At 50.6% G+C, this 19274-nt stretch overlaps 2 protein-coding genes across 4 annotated transcripts in view; one reads left to right on the top strand and one right to left on the bottom strand.

The window, feature by feature from the left end:
* RBM6 (RNA binding motif protein 6) overlaps positions 1-14371 on the bottom strand; it is a 57977-nt gene extending 43606 nt beyond the window's left edge. The window contains exons 1-5 of one of the 3 annotated variants that reach the window (XM_038148917.1): positions 14254-14371; positions 9836-9945; positions 6317-7655; positions 5469-5558; positions 4401-4470 (exon numbers count right to left, since the gene is read on the bottom strand). In XM_038148917.1, coding sequence (XP_038004845.1) covers positions 4401-4470; positions 5469-5558; positions 6317-7655; positions 9836-9879 — 1543 coding nt within the window. In that variant the 5' untranslated portion in view covers positions 9880-9945; positions 14254-14371. Of the gene's footprint in view, positions 1-4400; positions 4471-5468; positions 5559-6316; positions 7656-9835; positions 9946-13323; positions 14043-14249 lie in introns of those variants that run through there. The other 2 variants (XM_038148916.1, XM_038148918.1) reach the window with 2 other exon arrangements.
* A 91-nt stretch (positions 14372-14462) lies between these two features.
* MON1A (MON1 homolog A, secretory trafficking associated) lies at positions 14463-18830 on the top strand. The gene is made up of 6 exons (XM_038148919.1): positions 14463-14650; positions 15925-16066; positions 16296-16763; positions 16955-17720; positions 17816-17963; positions 18416-18830. The coding sequence occupies exons 2-6, from the start codon at positions 15940-15942 to the stop codon at positions 18554-18556; spliced, it is 1650 nt and encodes a 549-aa protein (XP_038004847.1). The 5' UTR covers positions 14463-14650; positions 15925-15939; the 3' UTR covers positions 18557-18830.
* Positions 18831-19274: the final 444 nt, after the last annotated feature.

Here is a 19274-nt window from a genome sequence, read left to right on the forward strand (position 1 = left end):
CGGCAGAGCTTAGAGAGAACAAGCAAGATAATCCAGTTTCTTGTAGGACTTGGCCGAGGCAATTTTAAGTTTAACACAGGGAGGGATAAGGGAAGCAGTTCAAGCACCACATAAAGGGCTGGTCTGGAGAAATGAAACAAAACATGAATGCAGGGGCAAGAAGGTGGCTGAGCAAGCAATAAAGTACATTTAGTGGCAATAATACCTGCTAGAACAAAAGCTTTTCAAAATGGAGCAGGCAGCTGCCATAAAGCAGCTCATGTTTTCAGGTGACACTACATTTCTTGGGTGTTCCTTCACCCCAGGAAGGAGCCTGTCCTTTAGCAGGAGTCACCTGTGTCCATGTGGACATTGCTCCGGCCCCACTGCTGTTCTACCTGCTCCAGGCATTCCCGTTCCACAGGTGCTTTGCTCCTCAGGGGTGCTGCACTGTGTTCCCACATACACACTCAGGGTTCAAAAGCGAGTATTTGCAAGGGTCAAAATAGGGTTAAACCCCCAAATCTCCCAATTTCTGAAGCGCTGCACTAATTCAGAGAGTACACAGAGGGGCTGGGGTAGATCTCACTGCTCCTGCTGACTAGAATCCAGCTCACCTGGTCTCTCCAGGTCCACTTCAGAGCTCCTCTCCGCCCTAGTGAGAGTCCATTCCCCACCAGGCTCTCCCAGCCCAGCGAAAATTCTTTTCAGTTCCCCAGATGGGCTTATGGAGTGAACTAGAAAAGTCTTGTGGGCTGCCAGCCATTTCTCAGCCTCACTTTCCCTGAACAGCATTCACAGCTGCTGGTACCAACACTAACAGAAATCCTGGCTGGAAAACACATGTTCCAAGCTTGTCCCACTGCATGCTGCATCCAGGAGAACAATTTGAACAGAAGGCTCACTGTGGCTTGTGCTTTCACTTATTACTTTGGACACCACTGCAGTATCCTTTAAGATAAGCAGCCCTTTAAGATAAGGCTGGCTCCATGTGCTTCTTTCTCCGGGGCACACGTCAGTGACTAAGCCAGAGTTCTGTGCATATCAGACCCTCAAGATGAGATCTCAGGCTTATGTCTGACATTACTCAGGGAAGTAGAAATAAAGCCTGATGAAAATCAGGCAGGAGGTAAGTTTAAAATATGATCAAAATGAAAACCAGGGCAAGGTGTGTTCGTGTTAGACTCCTCAAAGGTCAAAGGTGTCAGCTTCAAGTTCCTGGCAGTCAGCACTGAGGCAGGAGCATGGACAGTAAAAGGAGGAAGAGAGACCCCATTCCATGAGCAGCCAGTGTTGTCACACACTGCACTAACACCTCCAAGGAGGGGACACCACAGTGTAAAGCCACATGAAAGCCCTGAGCCCAGCAAGCAGAGACAAGCACCTCCAGATGGGATGGGGGAGCTCACGACCCCTTCCTAGAGAGCTGCTGACAAGTCATCACCACGGGCATCCACAGGGGCAGTGGGACATCCATGCTCTGCCTCCACACAAGGCTCCAGGACATACTGCACACCAAAGGAGCTGATAGTCTTTGAGAAGGCTCCACAGTCACCTCAAGGCTTGTTCTTTGCAAAGATTAATTGGACAGACATGACCAAACACAGTTGAGAACGCAAGCTGAAAGATTTAATATAGTTATTGCTGCCAAGGCTTACACATCACATTGGAAGAAGCCCTCCTCCCCCCAGAAATGGATTTGGCACTTTCAGCCTGAATGTACAGGCATCAACTCAAAAATCCCACTGATAGAAATTACAAGTTAATGTCTTTTAGGGTAATACTATAAAGTCTGACTTTGACATTTTATCATTGAAAATATCTGCCTCTTTGATTTAAATAGAATTACTATGCCACTTCTTAAGGTCTCTCACTGCCTTGTTTAAAATCTAGCCATCATTTCAGTTTGTGGGCTTCAGAGACAAAATAATCTAAAGAATCAACAGCTTGAATGCATACCAAAATCACACCAGGTATATTAAGAACAGAGTTCCATTCTCAGCACAGCCTTCAGTGAAAATAGACATTCCTTCGCACATACAGGGTATGTAAAAAAAAGGGGCTTTATAAAGAAATTGAGCTGCTTGTTCCAAGAAAAACCAACCATATCTTTTTCCCCAAACCAGAAAGAGTTTTGTAAAAGATCATACAGTGGAATCATTACACTGAAGCTGCTGAGATAAGCTTTATGATAAGCATTATCGTTTTGAGAAACTGATCCAAACCTCACTTATTTTGAGTTAATTGCGTGTTATTTGTTACGGCTGTTATTGTTCCCCCCACAGCTGCAGGCATTCTTCTCTCAAACATACTCAACATGCATACTCATGATTAATGTTATTTTTAACATTTCTGGACAGCACTCAAAAATATATACCCACACAGACTGGCTTAGCACGTGCTCCTGTGAGCCAGGCTGCCATCGTCCCACCGAGCCGATACAGCAGTGCAGGTCCATCCCAGAGACATCACTGATCCAAAAGGTTTGCTTTTAATTCTTATGGATATTTACATACACACCCCATCACAAAAGCATTGTTTAGCCCATGACTGGCCTCTAGTTTCAGAGGTTTAGCTTTTCAGAAGTTAATATTAATTCAATTCTATAAACTTCTCTAGGAGGAGCCAATGTGAAAACCTGGATTAATTTTACTACAGCTTCTGGTTACCCACTTTCTAAAAGGAGTATTCACAATGCAGGAAGCTTTTATTGCCCTAGACACATCCATCTTGTGCAAGAAGGATCAGAGAGCTGTTTAAATGCAGCCTCAGGACACAGTGCAAAACAAAGACTTTGGAGCCTCCACGTAACCTGGAACAAAGCTACGCCGCTTGAATGACTGATGTTGACTGGACAGGGTTAAACAACAGCTTTACACAGCTCACAAAACACGAGCTAATTTTAACTTCATTCTTTGCCTCCCCACAATTGCCAGAAAAACTTTTTTAAAAGCCAGCTTTGCAGCTGAAGAGACAGCCTGGAACAGAATGCAGCTTTTGGAGAGACAGCAGAAAACTGCAGCCCTCGCATCACATGTGACCACCCGCAGACACCGGAGCTTCTGCACATAACTTCAGACACTGCGCCTCATCCTGAGCAGCCTTTGAAACAGGGAAGGGGAAGGAAGAAACAGCAGCTCTCTAATGAGGGCAGTAAGTCCTAATAATGTACATGGGAAGAGACTTACAAAGAAATTTCCAGTTCAAGTTGATTTATTACTGAAGAGACATGTTTCAGAAAGAAAAAAAAAACCCAAAACAACTGACAAATCTCACCAGCACAGGCAAGAAAGGAGCATGTTGCAATTATTGTGTTGCAGTCAGTGCTGTGCGGGTGACGATAGCAATACTGAAATATGCTTAGGAAAGAGGAAAGGAAGCAAGAAAGACTAACTGTGCCCCTTAAGCCCTGCTTGTTAGGCCAGATTACGTGACACAGGGATGTTCTTTAGTTCAAAGGTTCCTGAGAAGGTTGTGAAATCTCCTTTGACAGCTTCCAGAAACAAAAATACACAAATACCCCACTGCCCCAGTTTCTCAACACATTGGAAGCCTTTACATAATGTATTGACACCAAGAATTCCAGCAGCTTCACGTACAACTCATACTGAAAATATGAAAAAGCACTGATGAATGTAGAAGCCTCTGCTCTCCTAGGTTTAAAAATAAAATTAAAATACAATACCAGTTTCCAGGTATTTCCTACTAGTATTATCCACACCAGTCCCCAGGACTCACCCTTCCTACCATCGCACATCTTTGTTCCAGTACAACTCTTTCACAAAGCAGCCTTGTAAAATATTTCTTTCTTCAGAATCCTATGCACACTGATCAGAAGTACAGCAGAACTTTATTCTTTGAATGAGGAAGAACATCCAGACCCAGTATTTGGATATCTGCTTGTAAAACTTACTTTGTCTTTTTATTTAACCTGTCTTCGTACCTAAGCAGGGCACCAGTTTCAGGTTACTGAAGGAGAAATGTTAGGATGGAACAGGTTTCCAGAGGACACTATTTGTGCAGCATTTGTTCCACAGTAAGACCACCTCAGAAACAAGATTTAGAACATTCCAAAAGGATTTAGTAATAGTTAAAAAAAAAAAAAAAAACTATGGAAAAATTAACCTGCTGTCCCATGGCTTTACTCTTGATAGCTATTAGAACAGCCTTAGTGCTCTTCCTGCTGCTCCTACACCTCTCCAGAGGCAGCTGGACACATGCGTTACCTCTGAGGCAGCAGAGAGTATACCCATCAATTTTGAGGCCAAGAGGACAAACTACAAAATTCAGAGAGCATTTTCATTAAAAAATACCTGCAATTAGGGCATGTAAGACTTTAACCAAATTGCCTAAGAGGATATTGGTGTAAAAAATACCCTGTTGTCACCTTGAAACTAGAAGCACTGGAAAAGTATTCTCACCTGAGCTGTAATCTTTCAGTCGCAGGTCCTTCACAGGTGTCCCATCAGGCCCTCGGAAAGCATTGAGGATCTACAGAAAAAACAAGATCCACTTCATCTCCAAAATCAAACCTCCAAACCCAAGGTACTTGCCAATGCACATTTCTGTCTCTCCAAGAGTTCTATTCTTTCTAGGTTACGGCTGTTACAAACTGACACACTTTCCAGCAGCACCTGAGAATTAAGTTCCAGCCGCACCTGAGAATTGTTACCGAGTTTTCAAAGTATTTTTGGGTTTTGTTTGAAGAAGTGAGCACCATTTACACCACAATTCAACTGTACAAAGGTTTATTACACTGGTTTCAGCCAGGCTGTTCAACTCAGATCCTTATTTAAGGTCAAAGGTGTCCTACTGCCTTTAAGAAAATCAAAGTACAAGGGCAACTGTTCTGAGTCTTATCATCCTCTGAAGGACAAAGTTCCTCCCGTGAGTGCTCCTTTATCAAGCCTCAGAAGATGATCACTACAGCTAACCTTAGCAAAAACTGCTGCATGTAGGGATTCTCATGCCTGGAACCATCACCAAATAAACAAAAAAACCCAAAACTGAATTCCTAATTCACAGGAAATGGAGCTTTCACCATGTAGCCTACATAATTTTATGGGGTTTTTTTTACAAAAACCAGCAGGAAAAGCAGATATCTTTTCTATCTTTGTAAGATCTCATTTAAGCAATTTCAAGTAACTAAGAACAAACAAGTTCACTTAGACACTACTTGTCTTCTGAGCCCAAAATAGTAGTAACAATATTTGGTATATATAAAGCAGTGATGAAGTAAGGCATGTTGCAGAGTCTGGAGTCAAGGCTTCTAGCTATCAACACCCCACATGCAACCACAGGAAAACTCATCACTTCTAGAATGCCCCAAAACCCAGAATAATCAGATAACAGGTAACATTGCAGTGACTTCTAAATCTGGATTTTCCCCTGAGGAAATGACAGACCATCTGATCCGCATTAACCAGACTTAAAAGTGGTACTTTAGAAACCCTCAAGAGAAGTTTCTGGATGAGAAACATCCCACTTACATCATCCTTTGTGGCAGTTTCAGGCACTCCTCCGAGTCGAATGAGCTTGCTTGGCTTCACATATTTGGGGCAGGTCCGGTAATCTTGGTCCTTGAATTCATACAATCAAGATGGTTTTACAAATGAGAGATGCTGGCTCACAAGATACACAAGCAGTAGCAAAATAAAGCAGGGGAAAATTCAAAGGCAAAAGCCTATAAGCAGCCTTTGAAAAAAGTTCTAACCCCTGTTGGAGATTCAGGGAGCTCTGGAGAAGCTCTTCACGTGCTCACTGAGTTGTATAGTAAGATCTAGCTCCAGGAAAATAAAATGGGCAAATCATATCTCTCTGCTTTCCAGCAGTGCGAGATTCAAATTCAACAGCAGTTATTCAAATTCAATAGAAGTTGATTACTCAGTAGTTACCACTACCTTCAGGCTTCCAAGATAACTCTGAAGGAAAACAAGTATATATGAGATAGCAGTACACAGACCCACCCAAGGCAGGAGCTTCTCCCTGATACTGCTCACAAGCAACATCCAGGGCAAAACAACAAAATAAGTTTATTTGTAACCACTTCCCTCAACACCCTCTGTCTGGCCATTTTCAACTTGGGGACATCTGGAACCAAATCTGGTTCTACACATTTAGCAATTCTCACTTGCTAAACTGCACTTCTCTTGGGAAGTGTTTCTGAGATAGAAAGGGTGCCCATTAAATAATCTGGAGCAGGGAATAATCTCAGAGAAGGATGGTGAATTAGAATAGAACTGCAGTGATGGGATATGGATGAAGACTCATTCCCAACTCCTTCCATTCTTTGGCCAACACATATTTGACAGAGATATCAATTGACAAAAACACCTACCTGAAGGTTCTTATAGGGCCTCGAATCTTTGTTGGGTTTTCCTTCTGCAAAGGACTTGCCATGTTCATAATCAAACATTTGATGCCCCGGCAGCCGGTGATCCACATCACGATATTCCATGTTCCGGTAGTCTGTATCTTGCCTCCCAAGGAAATCCAGATCACCTTCACCCTTTAACCCAAGATCAGAATCGGGTCTTTGCTGCTCCCCCCCAGAAAGCTGCTGCTGTTGCTGCTTGTTAGCAAGGGTCTGAGGTTGCTCCTCTTGGTCCTGAAGAGTAGGAAGAGGTCCGCAGCTATTTTGGAAATTGTGCGAAGTGTCATCTTCAAGACCCAGTCCCAGGGATTCCTCTTCTCTGGCTGGTGCTTCCGAGTGTTGAAATTCTCCTTTTTGGCTACCAAAGGGACTCCTATCTAGACTAAGTGCAGACTCATCTCTTTTGCTGGTGCTTAAACCAGAGCCCTCTCTTTCTGCTAAAGGTACAGTAGATTGGTTGTGTCTAAAATCTACAAGGCTTTGATCCACAGGAGGCATTTCCCTATCTGAAAAGTCCATGGGAGGAGCCACATCTCTGCTCCTAAAATCCTGATCAGATCGGGATCTGTGCCTATTTCTGAAGTCTGACGATGGTGCGTTCCTGTTTCTGAAGTCCAGATCGGAGGTGCCCACACCCCTGAAGTCCAAATCAGGTACATCCCTATTTCTGAAGTCGGAATAGGAATGTTCTCTGCCCCTGTAGTCTAACTCAGACATGTCTCTTGCCCTAAAGTCTGAATGAGGCCCATCTCGACCTCTGAAGTCGAAATCGTAAGATCCCCTTCCCCTGAAGTCTGCTGGAGGTTCCTCCCTGCCCCTGTAATCCATATTATGTGCTTCCCTATCCCTGTAGTTCATACGGAACGTGTCCCTGTTCCTGTAGTCCCCTGAGGGAACATCCCCAGCCCTAAAGTCCATGGGGGGCCCTTCTCTCTCCCGGAAGTCTCCGGAGTACATATCCCTGCCCCTGTACTCAGAAGGAGGTGGCTCCCTACCTCTGAAATCCATCTGAGACTCATCTCTGCCCTGGAAGTCAGGTGGTGGGAAATCCCTGCCCCTGAAATCGTGGTGCCCATCCCCACCTCTGAAGTCACTACGTGGTCCATCTCTAGCTCCATAGCTGAAAGAAGGTTCCTCTCTGTTGGCAAACTGAGGATTGAGGAGGCCTGAGAATGCCTGGATATCAAAAGGAAGTGATTTTCTGCCAGAGAAGTTGCCAGAGTGTCTTTCTTGACCAAGACTATCAAGGGAAGGAGGATATTCCCTGTTCCACCCGGGAGCAAACCTTTCTTCTTGGCTCCCACTGTAGAAATAAAGACAGTATTATTCATAACGTGCTTAAGAGTCTGAAATCTACACAGCAGCACATTCTTCTCTAAACTTTTATAGAGCTGTGTAACAGTCTAAGATCCGCAGAAGATATTGATGTTTGGCAGTTTAAGATGAGGCAGCATACGACAGATGTGAGAAAGTAAACTGGGGTGCTCCCATTTCAGCACAATTTCCAGAAGCACTCAACAGAGAATACCTGCAACATTAATGGGTTAATGATGGTAGCAATCCACATAGTCCTGCACTGCACACAGCTCTGCAGCTGCCTGAGGTGCCAGCAGCTGGTGCGTTGGTTCATTAGCATCACCAGCACACGCCTGTGAGGAACCCAGGAGCTTAAGCTCTCCGGGCAGTATGGAAACAGCTACATTAACACATCATCCTGAGGCACGTGAAAGCAGAGCTTACCAAGCAGGCTTTACTGACATGCTACAAAGACTCATTTATGCTTCCTTGTGCTGGAGTCCAAACTGTCAAATTCTGAAAGTCATCAGTTCACTGAGGGTGCCTCACAGGACTATGCCAACAACCAACATCTGAGATATCTCTGTGCTCGTGCCTCCAGACTGTCTTACACTGAGTTCACAAGACTATAGCTATGAGCTCTCCCAATATCTCCATAAAAACACTCAGGAAGAAGTTTCCTCTTAAGGTAGTTGTTCAAAATCCAATGGGGCTTTTTTTTCTTTGAGCTGGAACTATCTGATTTTTCATCTAAGCAAGGCTCCAATACATTTTTTAAAAAACAGAATGATACAGTATCAGCACATTTTAAAATAACACCAAATGCTACCCAAAGCAGTGGACATTTCCTTAGCAACTACAGCAAGTCATGTTGTACTCCGAGTTTCACTACAGAATCACTCACCAAGACTAATCAAAGCATACACAGATTTCCTAAGGTACACGGTCCATTTCACCACCATGTCGAATAGCAATTAAAACTTGGATCAAAGTTAGCATTCCCCACCCAATGCATTAAAGAACGATGCCAATAAAATCCACTTAAAAATCATTAGAACAGCGCTACTGATATAATCACAAGACACAATCCCTCCCTTATCAACGCTGTTATTACATGTTCTGGAGGATACTGATTTTTATCAGCTTTCTCAACACCTTACAGCAGACAATTATTTGAAATATTGTTACAGCAGAAACATAAGGCATGCCATGAGCAGTACCTTTATCACGCTGATTTTCAAGGGACTGAGGTGCACACATGAGCAAAGGATGAAAGAATGATGCACAACAAAGGAAAATTCTAGATTTTGGTGGCTTCATTCTTATAGCCAGCACACTCTTGCAAACACAGGTCCCAAGTAACAACCAGAGGAATACAAACTAATAAAAATATTGTGCTGTGCAGGTCAGCTGCACATGAATCTTTAGAACAGTTGCAGTGACATTCAAAAATGTCTTATGAAGGAGTACATGGGGATATAGACTTTTTCCAAGTGCATGTAGTGGTAGGACAAAGGGGAACTGGCTTAAACTGAAACAGAGTGGGTTTAGATTGGATACCAGGAGTAAATTCTTCCCTGTCAGGATGGTGAGGCCTTAGCACAGGTTGCCCAGTGAAGGATGCCCCATCTCTGGAAGGGTTCAAGGCCAGGTTGGACAGTCTTGGAGCAGCCTGGGATAGCAGAAAGTGTCTCTGCCCACACCAGGGATTTGGAACAAGATAGTCTTTAAGGTCCCTTCCAATCAAACCATTCTGTCATTCTATGATATATGGACTTATTAACCTCATGGAAAGAATTAAACTCTCAATGTTTTAATAAAATTGTGTGTGCAATCAATGAGCCAGTATTTCTGAACTAATTTTCTTCTCTTACAGATGTTAACAGCACATAATACCAAAAGCCATACAGCACATCACATTAGCTCACAACAGCTAAACTAAGCATCACTAGAAAAGGTGAGGTGGAGGACTAGAAATATTAAAAGCAGCTGTTGCTTAAAAACTAAACAGAAATGCAAAACTCGTCAATTAACTTGTCTGTTCCTTGGCCATCTCAACTAGCTCCATAGAGACCTCACAACTTCTACTGAAACAGTAAACAGTGAGTTCCCAAGGCTTATTGTATTTAAGAACGTTCCTGAAATAAACTATACATTGAATAATGTAATAAACTATACATTGCTTACCGAAAAGACCCCATTCTGTTGCCTTGTCGATGGTCTCCCCACATTTTGATCTTGTCTGGTAGGCTTCCAGAAATGGTAAATTCACTCTAACAACACCCAGACACCACAACCTGTTGAACAAAAAACATGATGATAAGCCAAAGAACACACGTAACACGAGAAAAACGCTGCTGGTTAGAAGGGATATGTGTAACATCTGATCAGGATCCACAGACAGACAAGACCACACTCAAGCATTAATGAATTCAAGCGTTGCATTTCTCCACTTCAAATTTGGAAGCGCCAAATGACTCCTGAATTCAAACTGTCAATATGGTGGGCAAACAATTTGATATCTGCTTTGATTAACATAGAGCTTTCCAACATACTGTGCTGTCTGACACTATTGAGGGTGCAGCTAGAAATGTGAGAACGCCACCATCTATAAACAACAAGGACCGCTGCTGAACAACAGTTTGCAATTAATGTTTAATCCAAACTATTTTTGCCAAAACCTCTCTGCTGTTCAAGGAAACGATCACCACTCTTGGTCTACCATGGATACTCTGCCCTCAGAAGAATGTAGATAACGGAGGAGGTTTTGCCAATAAATCATGACAGGCACTGTTCTCCAACGCTGCCCTCATCAAGTAGAGTGACGCAAGTAACACTTGCCTCAACAGAAATCTAAAATTTCATCCACTTCCTCCCACCAGCAGAGAAGGTGAGGATTTCCTGGCGATAACCAAAGCCAGGACTTGAAATAGGAAGTACTTCCGTCTTTCCAAAAGAAAAAAAAAAGCTGCAGCAGAGCATGGAGAAAACTGAGGGAGATGGCAACCTGACAGCCTCAAACCTGCTCTGGCCAGTCCAGCTGCAGTGGGGCGGGAGGGCTGCCATGTCACCAGACCAAGGCTGGGAGACCTGGTGCTTACACGCTGTTCCAAAGCCAGATTATTTACCTCCAGTGGTTGAGGGGACAGAGGACAGTACAGACAGTCACCGCCAGGCCTGGCTGGAGCAGCTCTTGTCAAAGAAAGGCACACAAAGTCCTGTTTGTTCTCCCTTCCAAAGGTCAGCGCTGCCACTGCAGAGGCAGGTCAGCAGAGCAGGTTATGACAGAGCTTCCACCAGGGAGCAGTTCCGGATGCTGCTGCTGGCAGCTGCCTGTGCCAAGGAGCTGAGGGAGCTGCTGTGCCAAGAGCGTCCATGCTCTTGCCAGGGTCCACTACCCACCAGGGAAGCTGGGAGCTGGGGACAGCAGGCTCTGGCAGAAACCAAACATGCAGAGGCTGAGGAAGGCAGCCTGGGCAACCACCTCTGATCCATCCACCCCAGTGTCACTTCCAAAGAAACAGATTCATTCCATTGGCCACTCAGTCTGCTCACATTTTACATGGCTCTTGATAAATAACTGCCCTGGTCCCAAGGATTTCCTCCATCTTTCTAGGAGGAAAAGTTCTCTTTCTAAGAGAACCAACACCACACCCCCTTCATGGCAAGGGCTGGCAAAAGGAGATGGTTCCTGTTGTCAGGCAGTCCTTTCATCCGAGATCTTTTGCAACCTGCAGACCTCGCATTTCTTGCTCTTCCCTTCTGGATTTCCCTCCCCCACTCCGGTTCTCCTTAAGTCAACATCCTTACCAACGCTTAAAAAAATAAAAATAAAATCCCTTGCCAGCTGGGAACTGTTTAGACATAATATTCAAATTATCAGACGAGGAAAAAATACCACTGGACAGCTACCAGGCCTGGCACAGACCTGCTGAGCCATGCAGCAACCTCCGGGAGCGTGAGGTCATGGTTCAATAACACAGGCAGCAACACCGGCTCCGACAGCCCCCACTCAGCCTGGTTTGCTCCCCGCCTCCGCCTTTGGCAAAGCACCGGCTGTAAGTTGTGCCAGCTTGTGCTTTTCTGGGTCTGCACCACGGATGACCCTCAGAAGAGAGTTATATTTAACCCAGGTCACTTCAGTGATACGCTCTACCACACAAGCCCACAAACCAAGGTGACAGCAAACCGCAGGACAGGGACAGAAGGGTCTTAGCCTGGCTTCCACTGACGCCAAGATCTCCTGAAGGTACACCCTGCTACAACTGCTCCAAAAAAAGCACACCGTGATGAGACACCGTGAGGATTCACTCCTCTGCCATGGGCAGGTATCTGCCAGCTCAGCTCCCACCTCCCAGCTCACAGGTAAATGCTGGGACACAGGTCAGTGTGGGTGAGGCTGTTTGCCAGAGACACCCCAGGCCAACAGTGATCATGGCAAAAAGCCACCTGCGTGCTTGGAACTGTGCACCCATTAGTTTTGTCATACTCTGGTCACAACCAAGCGTTTGAGGAGATGGAAACAGTCCAGTCACTGGCAGAGCCCAGACCAACAGCTCTCTAGGACAATAATGAGCAGTTACAATCACCCTGGACATTGGGGAGGCAGATATGCATCGTCTTTCCCTACTCCTATCCCAGCTGGCTCTACCTGCCAGTGACAAAGCCTCAGCTCCACCGAAGACATAGAGGGCACAACTAAACAAGGAGAAGCTCTTTTGTGGTTTTAGTTCCTCCAATGACTGGTGGCCACACAGCCCTCCCAGGCGAGGCTGCTGGAGCTCCGGATGCTCCCGGGCAATTACACCCAATGACTTCCTCAGGACCGTGCCCCTGCCCTCCCCAGGGCTTCCCCCGACAACCCTGGGGAGGTTCCTGACTCCACTTCCCAACCTGCACGTGCCAAGCCTGACAGCAAACTCCTGGAGCTCTTATTCCAATTTATATCCTGCTATGGGAAAATGATGGCTTTGATCATGGGGATTGTGCAGCTAAGCCAGACTAAGCAACTGGTCTTTCTTGAGGACTAAATAAAGACATCTGTCAAGGGGCTGAGTGGGAAACACCAGCACAGCCCTCAAGTGTCTCCTCACCAATTTACACCCAACTTCACACCTTTTTTCCAAATATGAGGAAGAGAAGGGTAATTGGTGACAGACTGGGTGCTATTTTCAGAAAAATACTCTGATATTCAGAGCTTCTCTCCAAACAGATTTTGCCAAGACTCGGTATTTATAGAGCATGAGGAAATCAAACACAGAACTACACACGAGAGCAGAGGAAGCAGTTTGCTGTGGAACAACTTTCTGCACTCAGTAAAGTTTTTGAAAGGCTGAAGAAAGGAAAAGGCCTCTGTGAAATCTAAGTACTGCAGGAGGTACAAGAGAAAACTATTCCCCAAAGCTACAGAAATTGCAAGTAGCCAAGAAAGCCAGTTACATCCAATGTGAGTTAAGAGATCCCTAATTCAGAAAAAAAATATCAAAAGCAGGTGACTGACATGTGGAAGTGAAGGGAGAGGGAACCATGTTGGCTCTCATAGGTGTCAGGCTGGAGGATTTTCATTTTTAAAAAGGGCATGTGCATACTTTTCATCTGTATGATGCTTCTAAAAACATGTATTATAGACAATGAGATGAATTCTAACACACACCCCACCCCATTACTATCCTGACCTTGCTTGTCTCAAAGGCCTTCACAAGTGCGTTCCCAAGCAGTGGATGTTGGGAAAGACTCTCACACCACCAACACCCTGCCAGGATAGGAAAGTGAATTGCACCTTCAACAGCATTGCCAAAAGTAACACCACTCAGCAGAAGCAAACCAGCCTCTTGAGGTGCCAATTGTTTTTAAAAACAGGGCACGGGAGGTCACTGCCATCACTTCCAGTCGTTCCTGGTCACCGCCTTACATGGTCTCCACCAGAGCCAGACCACATCCTGCCTCCACCTAAGCCTTTACTCACAGCCCAAAATCTCATTTAGCCCATCACTTGGGATTAAATCTGCTAACACACAGCTCCCATCAGATCCCTCTGCATCCCAGCATGAATCCAGCCCGCTTTAGTCCAGCCCTTTTACAACCACAAGCACTCTGAGATGGACACACATATGGCCTGGTGCAAAAAAGGCCCTAATCTTGATCAGGGCCTCAGAACAACACTGAGATACCCACAAACACCACAGCTGCTGTCAGCGATACGCGCGCGGCAGGCCCCAACACCACCGTGTGGGATAGCGTACCCTGATGCAGGGCCCGAGCATCCCAGCCCCACAACCCACACCCCACTAGGGCGGGAGGTTCTGGTGAAAACACCGAGCCCACAGCACGCAGCTGCGGGCCCACAGCGCCAGGCCCTGCTGCCTTTCCTCCCCCCTCCTCCCGCGCAGCGGGCCGGCCCCAGCCTCACCCTATTCCTGAGCCATGGGTGACCCCAAACAGACACCCCCCCTCCCTCACGGACTGCGCAGCCTCCCCTCCTCTCACCCGGGCAAGCCCACCGCGGGAGCCCCTGGGGACACTCCTCGATCCTCCCACCCCACTGAGCGAGATCCCCTTTATCCCAGGCGATCCCCTTTATCTCCCGAGAGACCCTCATCACCTACTCCTCCTCTTCCTCCTCCTGCTCCGCCGCTCCCGCCTCGCACAGGCCCCACGGCCGCCACGGCGAGAACCCGGAACTTCCGGCTCCCTCCTCCCCCTCGGGCACCCGGAGGATGCTGGGAATTGTAGTCTCCGTCGCCCCGTTCCTGCCGCCTCTTCTCAGGCGTGTCCTTGAGGCTCACGGACTACAACTCCTATGATCCCCCTTGGAGCGCACCGCCTACAACTCCCATGATGCCCCGCGGCGGGTCGCCGCGATGGCGGGGGTGTCGCCGCGGTCGGGGCCGGGACCGGCGGTAGGGCGGGAGGTGACCGCCCGCCGCCGGCTCCGGGCCCTTTTCCGACCCGCCTAGGCTGTGCCCACGGGGCTGCAGGGCGGCCCCGGGAGGAGCCGCGGAGGTGGGTCCCTGCGCGCTGTCATTAAGGGGGGTCCTGGGCCTGGGTCGTGTCGGGGCTGCAGGAGCGGTGACACCTCAGCGCCGAAGGGGAAGGGCCGGGGTGGGTCCGTGCTGGGCCGGGGTGGGTCCGTGCTGGGCCGGGGGGGCTCCTCCGGTGAGTCCCGCCCACAGGAAGGTCAGCAGGGTGAGGAGGAAAGGTGAGGACGGGGCCCTGATCCACTCCCCGGCACCCTCCAGGGCTGGCACAGGATTTTAGTGGGGTGTGTGGCTCCCCCAGGTGCGGACGGGATCCCAGAAAACTCCCTGGCACTCTCCCGGGCTGGCACAGGCTCCCCCAGACGAGGACAGAGCCCTTATCTGTTCCTCGGTACTCTCCAGAGCTGTCACAGGGTTTTGTGGGGTAAGGATTTAGCTCCCCGGGGAACGACGGAGCCTTGACTCCGAAGTCAAAGGAACTTTGAGCCAGTTCCCCAACACGCTCCAGAGTTTTAACAGGGTTGGGGGTAGGGGCTGCAAGAACTCCTCCAGGTAAGGTCAGGGCCCTGATTCACTCCATGATACCCTTCAGGGCTGTCACTGGACTTTGTGGGGGTGCTCTGGCTCCCCCGGGTGCAGCGTTAGTTGGGATTGGATTTGGGAGCAGAAAGCGTGCTGGGGCACAGAGCACAGCCCGGGCTCCATGAGCTTCCCCAGCAGCCGGGTTCAGAGGCACAGGCTCCTGCCTCCTGTTGCTTTTGCTTGTGCTCACTTTTGGGCTGGTTTTCCCCAGGGGAGGGAGGAAGGAGCGGGCTGGAGGCATGGCCTCTGCTGGAGAGGGCACCCAGCTCCTGGGGCGATGCCGTATGTGCCAGCTCACAAGGAGTGTCACCAGCCTCGTCCCATGGCCGCCACCTAACCCTGTCCAAGGAGGGTCATAAACCCCTCCCTTTGCAAACACGAGGCCTCTGGGATCCCAGGTGTAAGGACAAGCCCTATCCAGGGCCGTGTCCCTTCCCCCTCGCTGCACAGGGAGACTGAGCAGCTTTCGCAGGGGAAATCGGGGCCAAGCCTGGATGAAAGGTAGCGAGGGGCCTGGAAAGCACTGGGGCTGCGTGAGAGAGGAAATCCTGCTGGATTAGAGCAGCTTTCCTGACATCTCACCAGGGCTCGGAGCTGCCTGCTGAGCCAGCGGGATTGGGCCACGGGTGCTGGCCTGGCCCCACAGGAGAACAGAGCATTTCAGGGCCTGCGTTGAAAGTGAGGGGACACAGGGGTGACACTGTGGGTCACATGCAGGTCCTGCCCCGAGGAATGGCTGCAGATGTCCATAAGAAGAAAAGCTGGGAAGTGCCCAATGGGTCCCTGGCACCAGGAGATGGGCAGCACGCAGAGAGGTCTGAGAGCCCCACGCCGGGGCTGGCACAGGGCACGGAGCCAGGTATGGAGCACAGCTCACCAAAGAGGGAAGCGAGGGGGGGAAAGAGCAGCTGCTCATGTGGGCTGGGACCTCCACAGCCCTGTGGGCAGGGGCAGATGGGCCGACTCATCACCAGCAGGACCCGCACCCACAGGGTGCTGTGGGATGGGGAGAGGAGGCAGGTCCCCTCTGCATCCTTCCCCAGCATGGGGGACACGTGGACGGGTGCTGCACGGCCGGTTGTTCCCAGGGGCGGGCCAGGAGGGAGCCATGTTCGTGCACACCCGCTCCTACGAGGACCTGACCAGTCCCGAGGACGGGGCGGGCGCGGCGCGGAGCCCGGAGGAGAGACGGGGGGAGCCGGCGGAGCAGAGCAGCATGGAGCAGATCAGCAAGGACTTCAGCGAGCTGAGCACACAGCTCACGGGCATGGCCCTCGACCTGGACGAGGAGATGAGGGCGGGCAAGGAGGGGAAGCTGGAGCCGTCCCCGCAGACCACCCGCCGTGACTCGGTGCTGTCGGGGAAGGAGGAGGAGGACGTGACCATGGACGCCTGGCGCTTGCACCGGAAGCACGTGTTCGTGCTGAGTGAGGCGGGCAAGCCCGTGTACTCCCGCTACGGCTCTGAGGAGGCCCTGTCCAGCACCATGGGCGTCATGATGGCCCTGGTGTCCTTCCTGGAGGCCGAGAAAAACGCCATCCGGTCCATCCACGCAGGTACCGCCCTGGGGGGGAAGGGGATGGGGGGGTCACGGCCTGCCCATCCATGCGCCTGCCACCACGGGCCACGTCAGCTGTCCCCGGGGACAGATGGGTTGCTGGGGGAAGAGGCTGCAGCCTGGCTGTAGCCCTGGGGAGCCAGGCTCACAGGTCTGCCCCCGGCCCCCCGGGGACTCCCTCCCAAGCAGATGGCTACAAGGTGGTCTTCGTGCGGAGGAGCCCGCTGGTGCTGGTGGCAGTGGCACGCACCCGGCAGTCGGAGCAGGAGATTGCCCACGAGCTGCTCTACATCTACTACCAGATTCTGAGCCTGCTCACCTGGACCCAGCTCAACCACATCTTCCAGCAGAAGCAGAACTATGACCTGCGCCGGCTCCTGGCTGGCTCCGAGCGCATCACCGACAACCTGCTGGACCTCATGGCCCACGACCCCAGCTTCCTGATGGGCGCCGTGCGCTGCCTGCCCCTGGCCGCCAGCGTCCGGGACGCTGTCAGCAGCAGCCTGCAGCAGGCCAAGGCCAAGAGCCTGGTCTTTTCCATTCTACTGTCTGGGAACCAGCTGGTGTCTCTCGTGAGGAAGAAGGATCAGTTCCTTCACCCCATTGACCTCCATCTGCTCTTCAACCTCATCAGCTCTTCTTCCTCTTTCCGGGAGGGTGAAGCCTGGACTCCCATTTGCCTCCCTAAGTTCAACTCCAGCGGTTTCTTCCACGCCCACATCTCCTACCTGGAGCAGGAGATGGACCTGTGCCTGCTGCTGGTCTCCACTGACCGTGAGGACTTCTTCACCGTGTCCGACTGCAAGCGGCGCTTCCAGGAGCGCCTGCGGCGCCGGGGGGTGCACCACGCTCTGCAGGAGGCCCTGCGCACCCCCTTCTACAGCGTGGCCCAGGTGGGCATCCCTGACCTCCGGCACTTCATCTACAAGTCCAAGAGCTCCGGGCTCTTCACCAGGTGAGGCCCTGGGGAAGCGCTGGGCCAAGGCCGTGGCGCGTGGCGTGGGCCAAGCCCCTTCTCCAGTGTGTTAATGGGATGCTGTGTTCCTGCAGCCCCGAGATTGAGGCTCCCTACGTGCAGGAGGAGGAGAAGGAGAGGCTCTTGGGACTTTACCAGTACCTGCACAGTCGGGCCCACAACTCTTCACGGCCCCTGAAGAACATCTATTTCACAGGCCCCCGCGAGAACCTCCTGGCATGGGTAAGGCCACTGGTGGGGTTTGGTGAGCCTGTCTTTTCTGGTCCTGCGTGGTGGGGAAAGGGGGTGGTAGCACTACACAGCACCAGCTCCATGGTCCCCAGGCAGGACTCCAGCCTATGCATGGTCCTTTTGGGGGTGAGGTTGCCCCTGTGTGAGGGAGGGACAGGCAGGGGTAGCAGTGGGAGCTGCTGAATTCCGGCACCAAGGGCTGTGCCATGCCCTGTCGTGAACTCAGTGCTGTGGAGAAGACCCACTGTGGGGCAAACCCCAGGGTTTGGTTCTCCCTCTTCTGAGCAAACCAGGTGCCACCCATTTAGGATACTCCACTGCCACTTTGTGTCCCTGCACTGGAGCCCCTCTGCCCATTGCTGGTAGCCATGGAGGGAAGAAGGAGTGCCAGCCCCAAGTGGGGCACAGTCCTGTTCCCAGCATGTGTCCTGTCCTTCTCCCAGGTAACCAATGCCTTTGAGCTCTACGTGTGCTACAGTCCCCTGGGGACCAAGGCCGGCGCCATCAATGCTGTCAACAAGCTCATGAAGTGGATCCGCAGGGAGGAAGACCGACTCTTCATCCTCACGCCCCAGACGTACTGATGGGCATCACCCAGGGCATGGAGGCAGCTGGGAGAGCCCCCGCTGTGCTGGGGAGCCCATTCCCAGGGATTCCCGGGCTGTGTGTCCAGGGGAGAGGGCATGGTGGGACCCCAGAGCACAGGGAAACCCCACCCGCAGGACTGTCCAGCCTGGTTGCTAGAGATGGGGTGCACAGGGAAAGGGAAGGGGATGAACAGGACTTTCTCTCAGCTGCAGGCAGTGCCCCAGCTGGGGGGCCTGCTCTTCCTCCACAGTCCCCAGCTCCATCCTTTGTTGTGGGGGTCCTGGAGTGGGGCTGCTGGTACCCCAGGTTACTAGAGGGGAGCAGAGCCCCAGGGTCCTGCTCGCTGTGCCTGGCACCTCCCTTCTCTGACATCCTGTGGCTGTGCCAAGGGTGGCAGTCCCCATGGGAGATGTGGCAGCACTCAGGGGAGCCCTATTGTTGCTGTGCCCGCGGATGGCGGGTGACTCCGTCCAGGCGAGGGACAGGGCTGGCCTGGGGCACACACTGCTCTTCTCCCTGCCTTGGGGGGTCTGGACCCCCCAAGTGCCAGGGAGCCTCTGCAGTCCCGGAGCGGGTTTGCCCCCTTGGCATCTGTATGAGCCTGGACCCTTCCCACTGTGGCTGTGCAAAGGATGTCTGTCCCTGGGGATGCTGGCAGGCAGGGTGGGTCAGCCTGCCCCAGCTGGGACAGCAGGGTCCTGCCCACAGGGACAC

The sequence above is a fragment of the Motacilla alba genome, chromosome 12 (assembly GCF_015832195.1).
Source record: "Motacilla alba alba isolate MOTALB_02 chromosome 12, Motacilla_alba_V1.0_pri, whole genome shotgun sequence".
Lineage (NCBI taxonomy): Eukaryota > Metazoa > Chordata > Aves > Passeriformes > Motacillidae > Motacilla > Motacilla alba.